At 42.7% G+C, this 24,102-nt stretch overlaps 1 protein-coding gene across 1 annotated transcript; it reads right to left on the bottom strand.

Moving 5' to 3' along the window:
- Window positions 1-1,273: 1,273 nt before the first annotated feature.
- Window positions 1,274-21,549, bottom strand: LOC128697073 (uncharacterized). The gene is made up of 4 exons (XM_053788602.2): window positions 21,433-21,549; window positions 16,058-16,187; window positions 14,999-15,109; window positions 1,274-10,808 (listed from the first exon to the last, which is right to left on the bottom strand). Exons 2-4 carry the CDS (start codon window positions 16,150-16,152, stop codon window positions 9,374-9,376), a joined length of 1,641 nt encoding a protein of 546 aa, XP_053644577.2. The 5' UTR covers window positions 16,153-16,187; window positions 21,433-21,549; the 3' UTR covers window positions 1,274-9,373.
- Between the last annotated feature and the right edge of the window lie 2,553 nt (window positions 21,550-24,102).

Below are 24,102 nucleotides of genomic sequence, written 5' to 3'. Positions count from 1 at the left end.
CTCAAACTACTACCTGACAACCCAAGATTGTAATCTACCCCCTCTTTGAAAGCATACAGCTTAGCCAATTTATCAGTTCTATCATGCATCTGAAGACCAATGTGAGATGGAATCCACAGCATGTGCACTCTGACTCCACTGTCCACAATCTTATTACACCTGTGTCTGGCTTCTGACACAAGCATGCCACAATTTATACTTAATGAGTTGAGAGCATTTATGGATGACAGAGAATCAGTTACAATTAAAGTGTCAACCTTAGATACATGGACACATTTGAGTGCAAGGAGTATGGCAAACAGTTCTGTTTGAAGGGTAGAGGCCCAGTTATTGATGCGTGCTCCAATTTCTTTATGAGAGCCATCACTCTGTGTGACAACAGCAGCACTACCAGCTGCACCAGTGTACTGGTGAACAGAACCATCAACGTAAATAATTTGTGTAAGAGTGTTCTGTGTGACTAAGTTATCAATACAGCTTAAGGCATCATGTTTGGCTTCAAGACGAAGCTTTGGTTGTGATTTAAGAAGAGTTTTGGGGGGAAATGGAGGAATGGTAGTTTGGAATGGGGTAATATCCCATGGAGCAGGGAAGTGTCTCTGTTGCCTAACTTGACATAGATCATGTACCTGGATTTTACCTGGATTACCTGGAGAGAGTTTCGGGGGTCAACGCCCCCGCGGCCCGGTCTGTGACCAGGCCTCCTGGTGGATCAGCGCCTGATCAACCAGGCTGTTGCTGCTGGCTGCACGCAAACCAACGTACGAGCCACAGCCCGGCTGATCAGGAACTGACTTTAGTTGCTTGTCCAGTGCCAGCTTGAAGACTGCCAGGGGTCTGTTGGTAATCCCCCTTATGTGTGCTGGGAGGCAGTTGAACAGTCTCGGGCCCCTGACACTTATTGTATGGTCTCTTAACGTGCTAGTGACACCCCTGCTTTTCATTGGGGGGATGGTGCATCGTCTGCCAAGTCTTTTGCTTTCGTAGTGAGTGATTTTCGTGTGCAAGTTTGGTACTAGTCCCTCTAGGATTTTCCAGGTGTATATAATCATGTATCTCTCCCTCCTGCGTTCCAGGGAATACAGGTTTAGAAACCTCAAGCGCTCCCAGTAATTGAGGTGTTTTATCTCCGTTATGCGCGCCGTGAAAGTTCTCTGTACATTTTCTAGGTCGGCAATTTCACCTGCCTTGAAAGGTGCTGTTAGAGTGCAGCAATATTCCAGCCTAGATAGAACAAGTGACCTGAAGAGTGTCATCATGGGCTTGGCCTCCCTAGTTTTGAAGGTTCTCATTATCCATCCTGTCATTTTTCTAGCAGATGCGATTGATACAATGTTATGGTCCTTGAAGGTGAGATCCTCCGACATAATCACTCCTAGGTCTTTGACGTTGGTGTTTCGCTCTATTTTGTGGCCAGAATTTGTTTTGTACTCTGATGAAGATTTAATTTCCTCATGTTTACCATATCTGAGTAATTGAAATTTCTCATCGTTGAACTTCATATTGTTTTCTGCAGCCCACTGAAAGATTTGGTTGATGTCCGCCTGGAGCCTTTCAGTGTCTGCAATGGAAGACACTGTCATGCAGATTCGGGTGTCATCTGCAAAGGAAGACACGGTGCTGTGGCTGACATCCTTGTCTATGTCGGATATGAGGATGAGGAACAAGATGGGAGCTAGTACTGTGCCTTGTGGGACAGAGCTTTTCACCGTAGCTGCCTCGGACTTTACTCTGTTGACGACTACTCTCTGTGTTCTGTTAGTGAGGAAATTATAGATCCATCGACCGACTTTTCCTGTTATTCCTTTAGCGCGCATTTTGTGCGCTATTACGCCATGGTCACACTTGTCGAAGGCTTTTGCAAAGTCTGTATATATTACATCTGCATTCTTTTTGTCTTCTAGTGCATTTAGGACCTTGTCGTAGTGATCCAGTAGTTGAGACAGACAGGAGCGACCTGTTCTAAACCCATGTTGCCCTGGGTTGTGTAACTGATGGGTTTCTAGATGGGTGGTGATCTTGCTGGTTCATGCGGAGGTCGGTTCCAGTTTTTTTTGATCCATCTGGAAGGATGTTCACCAGTGTTGAGGAAAGTTTGAAGGGCTTCTGTGCAGGGGTTTGAATGGGCTAACCTAAGCATATTGACCCCAATAATGATATTTCTTTCAGTAACACGATCTCTGATGCTTGGAATATTAAGTTCTTTCTGCATATTTAAAATTTTGGCAGTACGAAGGCATCCTAGGATGATCCTCATTGGTTCGTTCTGCAGTTTTTCCAGCCCTCCAAGCTTCCAGTCAGACACGAGTGCAAGTAGTGGCGTAGCATAATCAACCAATGATCTAATATAAGCAAGATATATCATTTTCACAATTTTAACATTAGCACCATACCTGGGGTGAAACCCTGACACAACTCTAAGTGCTCTCAGTCTTTCTTTGTATTGGCGACAAAGTCTCGTTACAACAGGTCCAAGTAGTGGAACCTCAAAGCCTAGATACCTGTATCTGCTTACATATTCTAGAAGAGACCCATCATGCAACTGGATCTGACGAACTGTGCCTCTCTGTCGAGGAGGACGCCTGTTGAGTATCTTTGTTTTATCCCCTGAGATTATTAACCCCAGGTCCTGACACAAGGCAAGTACATGATTAAGAATGTTTTGGGTGTTGGAGAATCCGGTGGTGTGAATCATTATGTCATCAGCAAAACTAACCATATAATGATGGGGCTGGCTAGACATAGCATTAAGTAAGGCATTAATCAGAATATTGAAAAGGGTGAGACTAAGCACACCTCCATGTGGGGTTCCTAATGCAAACTCTTTAAGGGTCTAAGGATAAAGAGAAAAGAAGGGAGTTGATGTTAGTGTTGGTACTAGGGAGGTGGAGGAGAGCCTTTGGTTGGGCCTCTCTGGATAGGGGTTGGGGTGTGCCTTGAGGGCCGGGTGCTCCCTCCACCTGTCCCCTCATCTGCTTCTCTTCTCTATGCCTGACAGGTTTCCATGTATTTCCCTCTCCGCTGCCGTCCTGCCCCGGTGAAGGTATATACGACTGCAACACTGTTTAGTGCTCAGGTGCATTCTCCATCTGAGAATCTTTTCTCCAGCTACTGTATATGACCATAAGGTTATTTTTTAATGGGCGTTATTTCCCAATCTTTTGAAAATTTACCATCTATGTTATAATATCTTTATTTCTATAAGTATATGTGCAAGGTATAGAGGCCTAGCTGTCATCAATGACATACTATAAAGAGAGCAACTTGTTTTGCTGAGCATTTCGGGCAAATTAGGTCAGTTTTGTCCCAGGATGCGATCTACACCAGTCGACTAATACCCAGGTTCCCATTTTATACTGATGGGTAAAGATGGACAGCAGGTGTCTTATGGAAACACGTCTCTAAAGTTTTCCAGCCGTACCGGAGATTCAAACTCCGGACCTCAGTGTGTGAACTGAGTGCGCTAGCGACTGAGCTACGGGACGCCGTGTCTTCCTCTTTTCCACTACACACGAAATGTTCCTTCTCCTTCCTGGCCTCCCTTCAGCTTTCTTGACTCCGTACACACACAGTATCAAACAGTATGCAAGGCCAGCCAGGGCCGTCAACATGCAAACCACAACTAGGCGAATAAACTTGCCGTGACAGTTGCCAGCTGCTGATGACGAAGTAGTACGTAGGCCTTAAATTCCTATTTTGGAGATCCTTCACCCGTGATGATTATAACCATATGTTCCTCTTTTCTTTCCATTATCATTTCCGCTAGATTTCTGTCAGGTTTCACCACTACCCTCGGTGTCTGTTAAATTTTCCTCAGTTGCAGAGCATCTCTACTAGTGACTTTCGTTCTTCGTCTTCTCTGGTTCCTTCTCCCTCTCGCTTTATTGTTTCTGCCCCTATTACCCTCCCTCCAGAGCTTGACAAAGCTCCTGGAGAGAGAAACCTTGCAACAGTAAAATGTCACCTTAGTTACACATGTATCTTCTTACTCTTCCTCTGACTCACGAAATCGTAATGACACGATTGCAAACAAACCATACCATAGGCGGGGTTAGAACCCGCGATCAGAGAGTCATAAAACTCCAGACCGACGCGCTAACCACTGGGCCAGCTCCACCAGGCCTCCTTCAACCTTTTCATTTCCTCTTCCAGCTTTAGGGCTGTACTCTGCTTTGTGTGTGTGTGTGTGTGTGTGTGTGTGTGTGTGTGTGTGTGTGTGTGTGTGTGTGTGTGTGTGTGTGTGTGTGTGTGTGTGTGTGTGTGTGTGTGTACTCACCTAGTTGTACTCACCTAGTTGAGGTTGCAGGGGTCGAGTCCAAGCTCCTGGCCCCGCCTCTTCACTGGTCGCTACTAGGTCACTCTCCCTGAACCGTGAGCTTTATCATACCTCTGCTTAAAGCTATGTATGGAATCTGCCTCCACTACATCGCTTCCCAAACTATTCCACTTACTGACTACCCTGTGGCTGAAGAAATACTTCCTAACATCCCTCTGATTCATCTGTATCTTCAACTTCCAACTGTGTCCCCTTGTTGCTGTGTCCAATCTCTGGAACATCCTGTCTTTGTCCACCTTGTCAATTCCTCTCAGTATTTTGTATGTCGTTATCATGTCCCCCCTATCTCTCCTGTCCTCCAGTGTCGTCAGGTCGATTTCCCTTAACTTCTCCTCGTAGGACATACCTCTTAGCTCTGGGACTAGTCTTGTTGCAAACCTTTGCACTTTCTCTAGTTTCTTTACGTGCTTGGCTAGGTGTGGGTTCCAAACTGGTGCCGCATACTCCAATATGGGCCTAACGTACACGGTGTACAGGGTCCTGAATGATTCCTTATTAAGATGTCGGAATGCTGTTCTGAGGTTTGCTAGGCGCCCGTATGCTGCAGCAGTTATTTGGTTGATGTGCGCTTCAGGAGATGTGCCTGGTGTTATACTCACCCCAAGATTTTTTTCCTTGAGTGAGGTTTGTTGTCTCTGGCCCCCTAGGTTGTACTCCGTCTGCGGTCTTCTTTGCCCTTCTCCAATCTTCATGACTTTGCACTTGGTGGGGTTGAACTCCAGGAGCCAATTGCTGGACCAGGTCTGCAGCCTGTCCAGATCCCTTTGTAGTTCTGCCTGGTCTTCGATCGAACGAATTCTCATCAACTTCACGGCATCTGCAAACAGGGACACTTCGGGGTCTATTCCTTCCGTCATGTCGTTCACAAATACCAGAAACAGCACTGGTCCTAAGACTGACCCCTGTGGGACCCCGCTGGTCACAGGTGCCCACTCTGACACCTCGCCACGTACCATGACTCGCTGCTGTCTTCCTGACAAGTATTCCCTGATCCATTGTAGTGCCTTCCCTGTTATCCCTGCTTGGTCCTCCAGTTTTTGCACTAATCTCTTGTGTGGAACTGTGTCAAACCCCTTCTTGCAGTCCAAGAAAATGCAATCCACCCATCCCTCTCTCTCCTGTCTTACTGCTATCACCATGTCATAGAACTCTAGTAGGTTTGTGACACAGGATTTCCCGTCCTTAAAACCATGTTGGCTGCTGTTGATGAGATCATTCCTTTCTAGGTCTTCCACCACTCTTCTCCTGATAATCTTCTCATGACTTTGCATACTATACATGTCGGTGACACTGATCTGTAGTTTAATGCTTCATGTCTGTCTCCTTTTTTATTAAAGATTGGGACTACATTTGCTGTCTTCCATGTCTCGGGCAATCTCCCTGTTTCGATAGATGTATTGAATATTGTTGTTAGGGGTACACATAGCGCCTCTGCTCCCTCTCTCAGGACCCATGGAGAGATGTTATCCGGCTCCATTGCCTTTGAGGTATCTAGCTCACTCAGAAGCCTCTTCACCTCTTCCTCGGTTGTGTGTACTATGTCCAGCACTTGGTGGTGTACCCCACCTCTCCGTCTTTCTTTAGCCCCTTCTGTCTCCTCTGTGAACACTTTTTTGAATCTCTTGTTGAGTTCCTCAAATACTTCACGGTCATTTCTTGTTGTCTCTCCTCCTTCCTTCCTTAGCCTGATTACCTGGTCCTTGACTGTTGCTTTCCTCCTGATGTGGCTGTATAACAGCTTCGGGTCAGATTTGACTTTTGCTGCTATGTCGTTTTCATATTGTCGTTGGGCCTCCCTTCTTATCTGTGCATATTCATTTCTGGCTCTACGACTGCTCTCCTTATTCTCCTGGGTCTTTTGCCTTCTATACTTCTTCAATTCCCTAGCAATCTTGGCTTTTGCCTTCCTGCACCTTTGGGTGAACCATGGGCTCATCCTGGCTTTTTCATTATTCCTGTTACCCTTGGGTACAAACCTCTCCTCAACCTCCTTGCATATTGTTGTTACATATTCCATCATCTCATTAACTGGCTTCCCTGCCAGTTCTCTGTCCCACTGAACCCCGTTCAGGAAGTTCCTAATTCCCGTGTAGTCCCCTTTCTTGTAGTTTGGCTTCATTGCCCTGGCCTTCCTGCTTCCCCCTCCACTTGTAGCTCTACTGTGTGTAATCACCTAATTGCACTCCCCTAATTGTGGTTGCAGGGGTCGAGACTCAGCTCCTGGCACCGCCTCTTCACTGAGCGCTATTAGGTCCTCTCTCTCCCTGCTCCATGAGCTTTATTATATCTCTTCTTAAAGCTATGTATGGTTCCTGCCTCCACTACCTCACTTGCTGGACTATTCCACTTCCTGACTACTCTATGACTGAAGAAATACTTCCTAACATCCCTTTGACTCATCTAAGTCTTTAATTTCCAATTGTGACCCCTTGTTTCTGTGTCCCTTCTCTGGAACATCCTGTCTCTGTCCACCTTGTCTATTCTACGCAGTATTTTGTATGTTGTTATCATATCTCCCCTAACCCTCCTGTCATCCAGTGTCGTCAGGCCGATTTCCCTTAACTTTTCTTCGTAGGACATTCCCCTTAACTCTGGAACTAACCTTGTCGCAAATCTTTGCACTTTCTCTAATTTCTTGACGTGCTTGATCAAGTGTGGGTTCCAAACTGGTGTTGCATATTCCAGTATGGGCCTGACGTACATGGTGTATAGTGTTTTGAACGATTCCTTACTAAGGTATCGGAACGCTATTCTCAGGTTTGCCAGGCGCCCACATGCCGCAGCAGTTATCTGGTTGATGTGTGCTTCTGGAGACGTGTTTGGTGTTACACTCGCCCCAAGATCTTTCTCCTTGAGCGAGGTTTGCAGTCTTTGGCCACCTAGCCTATACTCCGTCTGCAGTCTTCTTTGCCCTTCCCCGATCTTCATAACTTTGCATTTGGCGGGGTTAAATTCGAGAAGCCACTTGCTGGACCAGGTGTCCAGCCTGTCCAGGTCCCTTTGAAGTCCTGCCTGATCCTCATCTGCTTTAATTCTCCTCATTAACTTCACATCATCTGCGAACAGGGACACTTCTGAGTCTATCCCTTCCATCATGTCATTCACATATACCAAAACTAGCACTGGTCCTAGGACCGACCCACGTGGGACCCCGCTCGTAACAGGTGCCCACTGTTATACCTCATCACGTGCCATGACTCGTTGTTGCCTCCCTGTCAGCTATTCTCTGATCCATTGCAGTGCCCTTCCTCTTAATAAACACGCCTGATCCTCTAAATTCTGCACTAATCTCTCGTGAGGAACTGTGTCGAAGGCCTTCTTGCAGTCCAAGAAGATGCAATCAACCCACCCCTTTCTCTCGTGTCTGTGTGTGTGTATGTGTGTACTCACCTAATTGTGGTTGCAGGGGTCGATACTCAGCTCCTGCCTCTTCACTGATCGCTAATGGATCTTCCCTCTCCCTGCTCCATGAGCTTTATCTTACCCCATCCTAAAGCTATAAATGGTTCATGCCTCCACTACCTCACTTCCTGACTACTCTATGACTGAAGAAATACTTCCTAACATCCCTTTGGCTCGTCTGAGCCTTCAACTTCCAATTGTGACCCCTTGTTTCTGTGTCCCTTCTCTGGAACATCCTGTCTACCTTATCTATTCCACGCAGTATTTTGTATGTCGTTATCATGTCACCCCTGACTCTCCTGTCCTCCAGTGTCGTCAGACCAATTTCCCTTAACATTTCTTCGTAGGACATTCCCCTTAGCTTTGGAACCAGCCTTGTTGCAAACCTCTGCACTTTCTCTAATTTCTTGACGTGCTTGACTAGGTGTGGGTTCCAAACTGGTGCTGCGTACTCCAGTATGGGCCTGACGTACACAGTGTATAGAATCTTAAACGATTCCTTACTGATGTATCGGAACGCTATTCTCAGGTTTGTCAGGCGCCCATATGCCGCAGCATATGGTTAATGTGGCCTTCCGGCGACGTGCTCGGTGTTGTACTCACCCCCAGATCTTTCTCCTTGAGTGAGGTTTGCGGTCTTTGGCCGCCTAGCCTATACTCTGTCTGCGGTCTTCTTTGCCCTTCCCCGATCTTCATGACTTTGCATTTAGCAGGGTTAAATTCTAGGAAACAGTTGCTGGACCACGCGTCCAGCCTGTCCAGGTCTCTTTGTAGACCTGTCAGGTCCGCATCTGATTTAATTAATTAATTTCACATCATCTGCAAATAAGGACACTTCTGAGTCTATCCCTTCCGTCATGTCATTCACATATACCAGAATAGCACTGGTCCTAGGACCGACCCCTGTGGGACCCTGCTCATCACGTACCATGACTCGCTGTTGCCTCCCTGTCAGGTATTCTCTGAGTCATTGCAGTGCCCTTCCTGTTACACGTGCCTGATCCTCTAGCTTCTGCTCTAATCTCTTGTGAGGAACTGTGTCGACGCCCTTCTTGCAGTCAAGAAAATGCAATCGATCTACCTCTCCCTCTCATGTTTTAATTCGGTTACCTTGTCATAAAACTCCAGTAGGTTTGTGACACAGGATTTGCCTTCAATGAATCCGTGCTGGCTGTCGTTTATAACCATGTTCCGTTCCAGGTGCTCCATCATTCTCTTCCTGATTATTTTCTCCATGACTCTGCATACTATACACGTCAGTGACATTGGTCTATAGTTTAGTGCTTCGTTTCTGTCCCCATTCTTAAAGATGGGGACTTCATTTGCTGTCTTCCATGCCTCAGGTAGTTGCCCAGTTTCAAGGGATGTGTTGAAGATTGTGGTTAGTGGCACACACAGTGTCTCTGCTCCCGCTCTAAGGACCCAAGGAGAGATGTTTTCTGGTCCCATCGCCTTTGAGGTATCAAGATCACATAGGAGCTTCTTCACCTCCTCCTCGGTTGTGTGTATTTCATCCAACACTTGTTGGTATATCCCTTGTTGGTGTACCCCTCTGTTTTGTGTGTGTGTGTGTGTGTGTGTGTGTGTGTGTGTGTGTGTGTGTGTGTGTGTGTGTGTGTGTGTGTGTGTGTGTGTTTACAATAATTTACTTTTCTCTGGGATTACTTCTTCCAAGAAACCAAGATGGCGTAAAGTGCGGAGCGCATTGTTCATCAGTGAATCCTTGTACCTCCAGACTCTAGTGTCAACAACCGTGTGATTTTTGAAGTAGATGCAATGTTTTTTTGGCATCTGTCTAACGCAGTCTTGGCGATAGTGCTGGAGCTGAGCAAGCTCAGTGGGTAAGTTCTTCACTTCACACTTGTCTAGGCATGATATGGCATAATGATTGTGTAGAGTGAGCACTCGCTCGGTATCATGAAAGCACTTCACATACCAACCAGGCTTGGTGTAATTGGCACTACGATAGATGTGCTGCAATATGTGTAGGTAAGGTGGTATGCTGTGGTTCTGGCTGTGTGTAGGTTGCATTGTGTCGAGGAAGTATACATTGCTAGCACAGAAAGATGTCCATTTATTGTTATATTGGTTGACCGCCCCTGGCGACACTTCCTCCAGAAGTGACGTCCAGTCTACAGCGGACTTTGCTACAATGACTTCATCTATGTCCATCAGAAGTACAAACTTATAACGGTACATATTTCTGTTTAAACAGTCATTGTATGGTATTAGTTCATGTAGACGTTTGTGATTTACTTTATTTTTTAGGTATAGATGTAATAAACCAAACACATTTGGTTGTTCACCTGGCAATGATATTTTTCTAATATCCACTCGTCCTAAGGACTCATAATAATTTAAAACTTTGGAAACATTTGGATGTATCCCCATATCATAGAAAAATACTTCGTCAGCTCCTAGAAGAAAGAGCAGTTCTAACCACTCCACCAACCTCACGCTGTTGTCCAAGTTGTAAAATTCTAATCCCTTGACGCACACGGCAAAAGACTTTTTCCGACCATCTGCTGGCTGGTTGTTGATGATGCGAAGGTTATTGGTGGGCTTATCACAAGGTTGTTCAACCAGCGACACAGATTGTGGCTCCAAGCGACTGTGTTTATCAGGAATTATGCACTCAATCATATATGGATATAATATTTCTTCTTCAATTTCCCACTCATCACGCCATATACGTTTATGGACTCTGACCTTAGAAATAACGGGAAAACTTTGGCCATCATACCAGATCTGGCAGTTAGTTTCCGTAGTTGGTTGAAGGGAATTAGCCATGCCAAGAATGCGAATGCTAGGCTTGCTTTTACTTGAAGTACGATTGTCATAAAAGGCGCTGTACAGGTAAAGCGTATTATTACTGAGTTGGAGGACCTGCCAGTAAATGTTGTTATAGTGAATATCTAACACTGATGGGTATGAAGCACAGGTATTGTTGCTGGAGCCTAACAGAGGGTTGTTTGCTTTTCGGTATATAAGAGGCAGGTTAGGCAGTGAGGCCAGAAATTTTCTTTCATCCTTCACAGTCTGGTCGACGATCACCTTCAAGGACAGTTCGCTGGAATGTGAAACCGAGAAGGAAAATCAGGACAAAAAAAATATTTTGTTATTAATAATCAAAATTCTTAATTTGTATAGGCAAAACTCAAACGTGGAAGCAGAACTGAGGGATGATGTGTCATCCATCACGAGACAGGGCAAGTGTCTCCTGACACAAGTGTTAAGTCAATTAATGACACTTTCAGGTGTCATTAATTGACACCCCAGTCAAAAAAAATAATTAATCACCACCATAAAGTATCCTAAGATGGTGATGGGCAAAGTGGTATACTTTAACCTCCAAATGAGGTCCTCTTCACAAGATAAAGAGAATCTCAACTGGGGAAGAAAATATACAAATATACACTCATTTTTGTCGGTCTACATGTGTTTTTTTCCATGGTATAGACAAAACTTTATCACACACTGATGCTCATACACGAAGGGTAATATTACAAAATATCTAAACGATAACATGGCTGATCTATACTGTGTGTCCCGTAGCTCGATTGGTAGCGCACTCAGCTCACACACCCATGTCCTGGGGTCGATCCCCGGTACGTGTGGAAACTTTAGGACGTGTTTCCTTAAGATACCTACTGTCCATGTTCACCTAGCAGTAAAATAGGTACCTGGTGTTAGTCTCTGTGGGTCTAATCTTGGGACAAAATTAACCAAATTTGCCAGAAATGCTCTGCATAATAAATAAATATTGATTTCCTTGTCAAACTTATAGTGTGTGGTTTGCATATTATAAAATGTTAATTACAAACAAGACTTCTAGCATGCCTAGGCATTTCTGGCAAACTAATACTAATTCTGACTCTATATTGGCACAGGTTATTAAACAGTATATTTCAATATACATTATTGCGTACTGATATAAAAGTTAGGTAACTGAAGTGATTAATCAGATTTATAATGAGGCAGTACAAAATATAATATTATAACTAGTAAATTTAATAACGGGAATGGTTTTGTCTTGACATGATAATTTGTTTCTATAAAAGCTCCTATATTGGGAGAGTATTTTTGGCAAACTTTGGGCTAATTTAAAAAAATTAGGCAACGGATATATTAGGATTTTTTTTTTTTTTTGGTTTACATTCATTTGGGTGAGTGTAAGTGTAAATTAGGGGGAATTACAGATAACGAGAGTAAGTCTATTTTGTTTTGGATGTGTTCATGATACAAATAGGAGAATAGGTGGTTTTCATATAGATAACTGATGATGGGATGTGTTAGGGAAATAAGATTTTTTTAATGGTAGTTTTGAAAATGGTCGTTGAGTCTGCAGTTCTCGAGTTTTCAGGAAGCGAGTTCCAGATTTTAGGCCCTGTTATGAACATCGAATTTTTTGTAGAGGTTTAGCCGGACCCGAGGAATGTCATAGAGATTTGTGTGTCTGGTATTGTGTCTATGGGTCCTGTTGCAACTATCAAGAAAGTGTTTTAGTTCAGGGTTAATATTAGAATTTATGATTCTGTAAATGTAGGTTGCACAGTAGTAGGTGTGAATGTTTTGTACAGTAAGTTCAGGTCTTTGAAGAGTGGGGGGGAGGGTGTTGTCTGGCATTGGACGCGTGATAATTTTTACTGCAGCTTTTTGTTGGGTTATTATTGGCTTTAGGTGGGTTGCTGGTGTTGATCCCCAAGCACAAATAGCATAGGTGAGGTAGGGATAGATGAGTGAATGGTATAGTGTGTGTTGGGCTGACTGTGGTACACAGTAGCGTATCTTGGAGAGGATCCCAACAGTTTTGGATACTTTTTTTGTTATGTGTTGGATATGGGTGTTGAATTTCGGGTTGCTGTCAAGGTGCAGATCCAGGAATTTGCTCTCATTATGTCTAGGAATAAGAGTGTTGTCAATCTTAGTGTTCAGCTGGACAACACCTGTTTTGCTCCCAAACATAATGTAGTAGGTTTTATCAATATTAAGTGTAAGTTTATTAGCACTCATCCAGGTCGATATTTTTACTAGCTCTTCGCTAACAATTAGGGTGGGAGATGACATAATTCTTGTCGTCAGCACAGAGAATAGGTTTAAGGTGTTGTGATATATTAGGTAGATCATTGATGTATTAGAGGAAGAGCAGGGGACCAAGGACACTTCCCTGTGGTCGTCCAGTATCCAGTGGTCTTGTTGATGAGGTTGTGGCCTTAACAGAGACGTATTGCTGTCTGTTAGTAAGGTAGGATTTGAAATATGTAAGTGCGTGGCCTCTTATACCATAATGATCAAGTTTGTGGAGTAGGATGCCGTGGTCTACTGTATCAAAAGCTGTCCTTAGGTCAGTAAAGAGTGCTAATGGATATTCATTTTTTCAAATGCTGTGTAAAGCAGGTCTAGCATTTTTACAATTGCGTCGCTTGTGCTTTTGCTTTTCCTGTAACCAAATTGGTAGGGGTTGAGGATGCTTTGCGCTGTTATAATAGAATATAATCTCTTGTGCACGAGTTTCTCGAAGATTTTGAATAGCAACGGTAAGTTTGATATTGGCTTGTAGTTACTTACATCTGTGGGGTCACCATCTTTGTGTATTGGTGTAATATTTGCTATCTTCAGTAGTGTGGGGAAATTGTTGGTTTCTAGTGATTTGTTAGAGAGTAATGAAATAGTAAGCGAAAGATCATGAGCCGCTCGTTTGTACAATATTGGCGGGACTTGAGCCAGATTTCCTGATTTATTTTTAAACGACTTAATAATCGTGGTGACTTCAGTGGGCTCGGTTGTGCAAAATAGAAGGAGGTTGGGAAATTCCCATCTAAGTAGTCACTTGCTCGGGCACTGGTACCTGGGAATTTACTGGCGAGATTTGAGTCTATGGTTGAGAAAGTCATTTATCTTATTAACTGTATCAATAGGCTGTAGTTATGTTTCATTTGTTTTAGTTAGGACAATATCCCTAGTTTTTTTTCAGTTTGTGAGTGCCCAGAATCTGAGATTGGAGTAGTACAATTACTTAGTGTTTAATAATATCTTTGCTTATTAAGTCCTATCTATATCTCTTTTCATATTGATGTTTCTTATCAATGGATCTTAGTATGCTGCTAGTTAGCCATGGGCAACCTAGCCGTTTATTCGTAATCTGTTTCGTTTTTATGGGACAATGTTTGTTTTACAGTCTATGTAATTTATAAAGAAATATGTCTATCCAATCATCGATACCATTGGTACTGGAGAATTCTGCAGGCCAGTCAGTCATCCCTAACTCTGCTGTGAAAGTTACATATTGAAGCCTCGTCATGGAGTCTAAAAGACACCTTCTTGTATTCCAGTGGTTGTTTACTAATATTTGTTAAGAGGAAGGTAGGGTAGTGGTCAGTAGTGCTGTCTGTGATTATCCCTGATTTAAGGGGACCTAGTATATTGGTCCATATATGGTCAGTTATGGTTACACTTGTCTCAGTTAACCTGATTGGTTTTGTTATAGCTGGAATGAGTACTGTGTTGTTCACATTGTTGATGAAATCAGTTACTGGCTGGTCATCTGTTAAGGTTAAATGTTGAAGTCTCCGCCTAAGAGAAGGTAGTATTTGTTTATTTGGTTGTTTGTTACTAGTGTTATCGCTGAAATTTAGGCTGCTTGAATGAGGCATCCGGTAATTGGCACCGACTGTTATAGGAGTCTTCAGGTTTTTTACAGTAAAATTTGCAAAAATATATCCTCCATATTCATCACTATAGCAAGTGGTGTTATAACATCAGGGTTTATTAGAGTAATAGATGGCAATAGCACCCTAAACTTGGTATGGTCTGCAGTTGTGGATTGCTGTGTATCCTGGTACTGAGTAGATATCATTCATGTCTTGCTTAGGTCTCATTTCGGAGGGAATAATACAGGATAAGGTTGTCTTCAGGGAATCAAGGTTTTGCCAGGAAATCATCATAGGGACCTAACTGAGAACTGTAATAGTTCTGGCATTACTGATGACAGTCCTGGCTTTTGATGCTGTGTAAGAGGCAATTACTTTCCATTGAATTTTTATAGGGAGTTAGATTATATAGATTTAGAGCTGGGTCGACATGATCATTCAGTAATTAGGTTAAATGACAGTTATTTGTAGTGTGTTCAGTTCCAGTAATGATATCTATAATAAGGGGATGTTTGGACAAGTGTGTAGTTCATGTATGTTGGCCAAATAGTGTATAAACTAATAAACATAATGAACTTAATTGTGGACTATGTATTAAGCTTTTTATTACCTTGTGCGAGACTTAGGACCATAAAGTTCAGAAAGAGGACTCAGTGAGTGCAAGGAAGACTGTGGCCGGGGTCCCACCATCGCTGTGTTCCAGGGGTTCCAAACATCCAGACTGAAGCAATAAAATCCATATTTAAAAACAAGAAAGAAGGAGCACTATGCAGCAGGCCTACTGGCCCATGCTAGGCAGGTCCAAGTCACCTACTGGCCGAAGCTACTGGCCGAGCCAGTCAGGCCCAAGTCACATCCACTTAAGAAAATACATTACAGAAAAAAATATTTGGACAAAGTGTATATAATACACAGTACAGCACAATACAACTTGATTTCTTTTCTGCCGTAAATAAAATATAGTCTACACTTAGTAAACTATTGTTAAGTATAAAACAGAAGAAATTCGCAAATGACATAACCTCAAATCTTTCTTCGTCTTGAGAAGAATTACCGCCCTTGAAAATCACATATTATTAAATGCAGGCGAAATTGCTGACCTGGAGAGTGTACAATGAAATTTCACGGCACACATAAGTACAATAAAGCACCTAAATTACTGGGAACGGTTGAAGTCCCATGATTTGTACTCCCTGGAACGCAGGCGAAAAAGATACATAATAATATCCACTTGGAAAATCCTAGAGGAACTGGTCCCAAACTTTCACAAGAAAAGCACTCCCTATGAAAGCAAGAGACTTGGCAGGAGATGCAGTATTCCCCCCAATGAAAAGCAGGGGCGCCACGAGTACACTGAGAGACAACACAATAAGTGTCAGGGGGCCAAGACTGTTCAACTGCTTCCCAGGATACATAAGGGGGATTACCAATAGACCCGTGGCTGTCTTCGAGAAGGCACTGAACAGCCACCTAAGCCAGTACCTGACCAGCCAGGCTGTGGTTCGTATGTCAGTTTGCGTGCGACCAGCAGTAACAGCCTGGTTGATCAAACCATGATCCGGGGGCGCTGACCCCCGAAACCCTCTCCAGGTATAAAAGATAAAGAACGAGTGTGACTGGATTTCCCAAGTGGAGGTAGTATGATGGGTGAGGGTTAGCCAAGACGCACCTGACGAAGATGCTGCAGAGGCAGAGGCCCAGAGCTAGGAGGAAGAAGCGTATTGACATTTGGCGGCGAAATTGAAGTAACAGACAACGTCTCATGCTTCCTTGTAAGGGTATGTTCCACCTGGCCGCTCCTGCAACACACGGTAATACTACATCACTGCTCCTGCAACACACAGTAACACTATCTAGCCGGTCCTGCAACACACAATAACACTGTCTAGCCACTCCTGCAGCACACAATAACACTGTCTAGCCACTCCTGCAACACACAGTAACACTGTCTAGCCGTTCCTGCAACACACAATAACACTCTCCAGCCGCTTCTGCAACACAATAACACTGTCTAGACGCTTCTGCAACACACAATAACACTGTCTAGCCACTCTTGCAACACAATAATACTGTCTGGTCGCTCCAGCAACACACAATTACACTAGCCGCTCCTACAACACGCACACAATAATACTACCTTACTGCTCCTGCAACACAGTAACACTATCCGCTATTGCAACACAAAACTACCTCACTGCTCCTGCAACATATGATAACACTGTCTAGCCGCTCCTGCAGCACACAATAACACTGTCTAAATATTGCTGAAGCACAATAATACTACCTCACTGCTCCTGCAACACAATAATACTACCTCACTGCTCCTGCAACACAATAATATTACGTCACTGCTCCTGCAACACAATAATACTACCTCACTGCTCCTGCAACACAATAATGCTACCTCACTGCTCCTGCAACACAATAATACTACTTCACTGCTCCTGCAACACAATAATATTATCTCACTGCTCCTGCAACACAATACTATTGCCTCACTGCTCCTGCAACACAATAATACTACCTCACTGCTCCTGCAACACAATAATGCTACCTCACTGCTCCTGCAACACAATAATACTACTTCACTGCTCCTGCAACACAATAATATTACCTCACTGCTCCTGCAACACAATAATACTACCTCACTGCTCCTGCAACACAATAATATTACCTCACTGCCCCTGCAACACACTAATATTATCTCACTGCTCCTGCAACACAATAATACTACCTCACTGATCCTGCAACACAATAATATTATCTCACTGCTCCTGCAACACAATAATATTACCTCACTAATCCTGCAACACAATAATACTACCTCACTGATCCTGCAACACATTAATATTATCTCACTGGTCCTGCAAAACAATAATACTACCTCACTGCTCCTGCAACACAATAATATTATCTCATTGGTCCTGCAACACAATAATACTACCTCACTGATCCTGCAACACAATAATATTATCTCACTGCTCCTGCAACACAATAATTCTACCTCACTGATGCTGCAACACAATAATACTACCTCACTGGTCCTGCAACACAATAATATTATCTCACTGGTCCTGCAGAACAATAATACTACCTCACTGCTCCTGCAACACAATAATTCTACCTCACTGATCCTGCAACACAATAATACTACCTCACTGCTCCTGCAACACAATAATACTACCTCACTGCTCCTGCAACACAATAATACTACCTCACTGATCCTGCAACACAATAATACTACCTCACTGCTCCTGCAACACAATAATATTATCTCACTGCTCCTGCAACACAATAATTCTACCTCACTGATCCTGCAACACAATAATACTACCTCACTGCTCCTGCAACACAATAATACTACCTCACTGCTCCTGCAACACAATAATACTACTTCACTGATCCTGCAACACAATAATACTACCTCACTGCTCCTGCAACACAATAATATTATCTCACTGTTCCTGCAACACAATAATTCTACTTCACTGATCCTGCAACACAATAATACTACCTCACTGCTCCTGCAACACAATAATTCTACCTCACTGCTCCTGCAACACAATAATACTACCTCACTGCTCCTGAAACACAATAATTCTACCTCACTGCTCCTGCAACACAATAATATTATCTCACTGCTCCTGCAACACAATAATACTACCTCACTGCTCCTGCAACACAATAATATTATCTCACTGCTCCTGCAACACAATAATACTACCTCACTGCTCCTGCAACACAATAATATTATCTCACTGCTCCTGCAACACAATAATACTACCTCACTGCTCCTGCAACACAATAATATTATCTCACTGCTTCTGCAACACAATAATACTACCTCACTGCTCCTGCAACACAATAATATTATCTCACTGCTCCTGCAACACAATAATACTACCTCACTGCTCCTGCAACACAATAATATTATCTCACTGCTCCTGCAACACAATAATACTACCTCACTGCTCCTGCAACACAATAATATTATCTCACTGCTCCTGCAACACAATAATACTACCTCACTGCTCCTGCAACACAATAATATTATCTCACTGCTCCTGCAACACAATAATACTACCTCACTGCTCCTGAAACACAATAATATTATCTCACTGCTCCTGCAACACAATAATACTACCTCACTGCTCCTGCAACACAATAATATTATCTCACTGGTCCTGCAGCACAATAATATTATCTCACTGCTCCTGCAACACAATAATATTATCTCACTGCTCCTGCAACACAATAATACTACCTCACTGCTCCTGCAACACAATAATATTATCTCACTGGTCCTGCAACACAATAATATTATATCACTGCTCCTGCAACACAATAATATTATCTCACTGGTCCTGCAGCACAATAATACTACCTCACTGCTCCTGCAACACAATAATATTATCTCACTGCTCCTGCAACACAATAATATTGTCTCACTGGTCCTGCAGCACAATAATACTACCTCACTGCTCCTGCAACACAGTAATATTATCTCACTGCTCCTGCAACACAATAATATTACCTCACTGCTCCTGCAACACAATAATATTACCTCACTGCTCCTGCAACACAATAATATTATCTCACTGCTCCTGCAACACAATAATACTACCTCACTGCTCCTGCAACACAATAATATTACCTCATTGCTCCTGCAATACAATAATATTGTCTCACTGCTCCTGCAACACAATAATACTACCTCACTGCTCCTGCAACACAATAATATTACCTCACTGGTCCTGCAACACAATAATAGTATCTCACTGCTCCTGCAACACAATACTACTACCTCACTGCTCCTGCAACACAATAATATTACCTCACTGCTCCTGCAACACAATAATGCTACCTCACTGATCCTGCAACACAATAATATTATCTCACTGCTCCTGCAACACAATAATACTACCTCACTGCTCCTGCAACACAATAATATTACCTCACTGCTCCTGCAACACAATAATATTACCTCACTGCTCCTGCAGCACAATAATATTATCTCACTGCTCCTGCAACACAATAATATTAAATCACTGCTCCTGCAACACAATAATAGTATCTCACTGCTCCTGCAACACAATAATGCTACCTCACTGCTCCTGCAACACAATAATATTACCTCACTGCTCCTGCAACACAATAATACTACCTCACTGATCCTGCAACACAATAATATTATATCACTGCTCCTGCAACACAATAATACTACCTCACTGCTTCTGCAACACAATAATGCTGTTACTACGAGGTGAACATAGCCAACAACAAGGAGACTAACATCCAGGTACCTAATTACTGACTGTGCCTGAGACTGTGACCTAAGGCGCTACTACTGATACACAAGCCACACTTTTTCTATAGAGATAAAGTCACGTGACTTGGTATGTTTGTCCGCCATTTTGAAGATCAAACATACGTTTTGCATTTATAACACAGATGGCAATGGTATATATACACACTTATTGAAAATAGGAATTACTGCATCAGTGCTTCAAAATTCTTATATAAATATTAAAATCTCGCAGAATTATGTTTCTAATTTTTCACAATTTTATCGTGACTTGACCGTCAATATGGCGGAAAATCACCCTGGTATCTTTCCAGGAAAGTAAGAATTTTTAGGCAGAGGAATAGGCAAGCCGTCAATATCGTTATTTTTCCATGATATAGATGAAATTCAAAGGCTGTCAATTGTGTCTATCACTACTGTCTCCACTTCCTGTTGTCTTCCTCCTCTCTTTGTTCCCGTCGCTGCTCTCCTCTCGCATATATTGGCTCCCTTACCTTCGTGTGTTAGTGTGCGAGTAGTTAGTGGTTCTAAGTGCAAGTTATTTGTGTATTATCACCCTACCTTCTCCCAGAGGACGCCTATATACACACACACACACACACACACACTATCCGAAAATTTTAATGTAAATAACCTACGAGACAATCAAATTTATTAGTAAGACATATGTGCAGCACCTGGGTGTCTTTATTATTGAGACGTTTCTCCCATCAGCGGCTTATTCAACTTTTTAACTCCCCGGTTTATAACCTTTGTATTGGAATAACAAAGTCACTAGTCGACCAAACGTCTTGGTAATAAAGATACACAGGTGTTCCACGTGTGTTTTATTCACGAACTTTGTTACATTAATGGTACTGTATACCATTAATGTAACAACGAAAATAAAAACCAATGCTGTGGTGGATATATGACATATAACACTTGCTTCAGGGGAAAGAATCGTCGACTAGACGTCAGGACTGAGGCAGTGAAATCTATCTGGGTGAAATTTTGAGGACGTTAAAAGTTAATGGTAGGTGTGTTATTCAGAACTAGAATTTAGAGAGCAATTAAGGTAGACTAATTTGAACAAAGTCTATAAGGCTTTAGGGGACAAAAGTGTTGAAGTCTTGGGTGATTTTTAATTATAGCCGTAGCTCTGTTGGTAGCATATTCTGCTAACACACTGAGTGTTCGTGGTTCGATTCCCGTTACGGGTGGAAGCATTGGGTGTGTTTCCTTAAGACGCCTGTTGTCCCTGTTCACCTAGTAGTAAGTAGGTACCTGGATGTTAGTTGACTGGTGTGGGTCGCATTCTGGGGATAAAATTAACCTAAGTTGCCCGAAATGCTCTGCATAACCAGGGGTTTTCTATACAGTGTCATTGATTTAACCTATGGTCTGTATAAGTTGTATCCAGTGCTTGTGTAAATAAAGATTATTATTATAATGACATACTATACTGAAAGCCCCTTGTTATGCAGATCATTTCGGGCAACAAGTTAATTTTATCCCCAGGGTGCGACCCACACCTATCGACTAACACCCAGGTACCTACTTACCACTAGGTGAGCAGGGACAACACATGCCTTAAGGAAACACGCCAAATGCTTTCGCCCGTACCGGGGATCAAACCACGGAGACTCAATGAACTGAGTACGCTACCAGCCGAGCTACGGACACCAAACATAAATCATTATCACCCATTTAAACCTTCCCGTCAGCATAGCAATGCTACAGAATAGAATATAGAGTACTTATATAATATAGACGAATGGAGTGTTGGTGACGGTGTGGACGAGAGAGAGACGTGGATGTGCCCAGGTGTGAAGCCTCGCGTGCTGTGATACTCGAGCAAGGCTGCACATGTTCTCTTGATCAATTTCAGATGTACTGTATTTTGAGCAGCTGTTTATAGCTTGGGCCAGGAAACCTAAGACGGTGCCCCTCTGTTTTAATGTATGTTTTTTTTCTTTTGGTTTTATAGCAATATTAGGTGTCCCTTGAAGGGACAGTCGCTCAGGGGGATAGATTGAGAAGGGGGATACCTGTACACGCACAATAAATACTACTTTTCGTGCCATATTTGCCTTTTTGTTAGTATAGGTGAGTACAAATAAGAAGCAAGTCTGTCTAGCGCTCAGCAGACGGAGGATCAAGCCTCTACAATCTTGCACTGAATGATCCACCTGGGTTTAGCGCTTACCATGGATTAAACAAACAAAACTAAACTTTACTTGCCTTGTAACAAAGTTATTAATCTTCTGTAGATCTGTCTCAAACTTGATTAGCATGTGTACTTTAGTAGATATGTTCGTTCTAATAATTTTGCAGATTGTTAATGTTTATGGATTTAAATAATAAAAAAAGTTCTTTGTACAGAGACAAAACAAAGGTTTGAAATTCTTCATCTCGCAGCTTCTCAGCATCCTCTGATCTTCATCCCATAGAAGCCACACTGTACTCACCTAGTTGTGGTTGCAGGGATCGAGTGATAGCTCCTGGCCCCGTGTTTGTGTTTGTGTGTGTGTGCACTCGCCTAGTTGTGGTTGCAGGGGTCGAGTGATAGCTCCTGGCCCCGTGTTTGTGTTTGTGTGTGTGTGCACTCACCTAGTTGTGGTTGCAGGGGTCGAGTGATAGCTCCTGGTCCCCTGTTTGTGTGTGTGTGTGTGTGTATGAGTGTGTGCACTCACCTAGTTGTGGTTGCAGGGGTCGAGTGATAGCTCCTGGCCCCGTGTGTGTGTGTGTGTGTGTGTGTACTCACCTAATTGTACTCACCTAATTGTGGTTGCAGGGGTCGAGACTCAGCTCCTGGCCCCGCCTCTTCACTGATCGCTACTAGGTCCTCTCCCTCTCTGCTTCCTGAGCTTTGTCATACCTCTTCTTAAAACTATGTATGGTTCCTGCCTCCACTACTTCACTTGCTAGGCTGTTCCACTTCCTGACGACTCTGTGACTGAAGAAATACTTCCTAACGTCCCTGTGACTCGTCTGAGTCTTCAGCTTCCAGTTGTGACCCCTTGTCCCTGTGTCCCCTCTCTGGAACATCCTATCTCTGTCCACCTTGTCTATTCCCCGCAGTATCTTGTATGTCGTTATCATGTCTCCCCTGACCCTTCTGCCCTCCAGTGTCGTCAGTCCGATTTCCCTCAACCTTTCCTCGTACGACATTCCCCTGAGCTCTGGGACTAGCCTTGTTGCAAACCTTTGTACTTTCTCTAACTTCTTGACGTGCTTGACCAGGTGTGGGTTCCAGACTGGTGCTGCATACTCCAGTATGTGTGTGTGTGTGTGTGTGTGTGTGTGTGTGTGTGTGTGCGTGTGTGTGCGTGTGTGTGTGCGTGTGTGTGCGTGTGTGTGTGCGTGCGTGTGGGTATTGAAGAGTGGACGCTGAACTTGAGGTACACCTGACTATCTTCCTCACACCATCATGCACGACACACAACACTTGTTGGTGTGGCTCACCAATATGCACTTACCTATTTGTGGTTGCAGGAGTCGAGTCTCAGCTCCTAGCTCTGTCTTGTGCCGAGTGCCGGACTCACGTCCTCCTAAAAACTTGGGCTCTGTTGTAACTACTTTTATGGTGTCCCGAAGCTCGGTCGCTAGCGTACTCAGCTCACATACTGAGGTCCGGAGTTCGAATCTCCTCCGGTACGGCTGTAAAACATTAGGGACGTGTTTCCATAGGACACCTGCTGTCCCTCTTCACCCATCAGTTTAAAATGGGTACCTGGGTGTTAGCCGACTAGTGTGGGTCGCATCCTGGGAGAAAACTGACCTAATTATGCTCAGCATAACAAGGGGCTTTCTATGTAGTCGTAATTATATAGTAGTTATTATAAATATTATTATTATTATTATTATTATTATTATTATTATTATTATTATTATTATTATTATTATTATTATTATTATTATTATTATTATTATTATTATTATTATTATTATTATTGTTGTTGTTATTATTATTATTATTATTATTATTATTATTATTATTATTATTATTATTATTATTATTATTATTATTGTTATTATTATTATTATTATTATTATTATTATTATTATTATTATTATTATTATTATTATTATTATTATTATTATTATTATTATTATTATTATTATTATTGTTATTATTATTATTATTATTATTATTATTATTATTATTATTATTATTATTATTATTATTATTATTATTATTATTATTATATTATCTTTTCGTTCAGATTATGCCACTTTCTGACCACACTGAGGCTTAAAAAATAGTTCTTGACATCTCAGTGACTCATTTGTGTCTTTAACTTTCAGCTGCATCCCCGAGTACCTGTTTCCCGCCTCTCAAAAAGCCTGTGCCTGTCTTCTCTTTATATTCTTCTGAGTATTTTGTATGTTGTTATCATGTCTTCCTTGGGCTTTCTGTCCTCGAG

The sequence above is a fragment of the Cherax quadricarinatus genome, chromosome 49 (genome assembly GCF_038502225.1).
Source record: "Cherax quadricarinatus isolate ZL_2023a chromosome 49, ASM3850222v1, whole genome shotgun sequence".
NCBI lineage: Eukaryota > Metazoa > Arthropoda > Malacostraca > Decapoda > Parastacidae > Cherax > Cherax quadricarinatus.
The sequence above is the reverse complement of the archived record's forward strand: the minus strand, read 5'-3'. Positions and strand labels throughout refer to the sequence as shown.

Coding starts and splice junctions, on each gene's coding strand:
- LOC128697073 (XM_053788602.2), bottom strand. CDS start 16,152: ATGAGACGTTGTCTGTTACTTCAATTTCGCCGCCAAATGTCAATACGC. Junction 15,110..16,057: donor CTCTGCAGCATCTTCGTCAG/GTGCGTCTTGGC, acceptor TTATTGCTTCAG/TCTGGATGTTTGGAACCCCT. Junction 10,809..14,998: donor GGTCCTAAGTCTCGCACAAG/GTAATAAAAAGC, acceptor TTCACATTCCAG/CGAACTGTCCTTGAAGGTGA.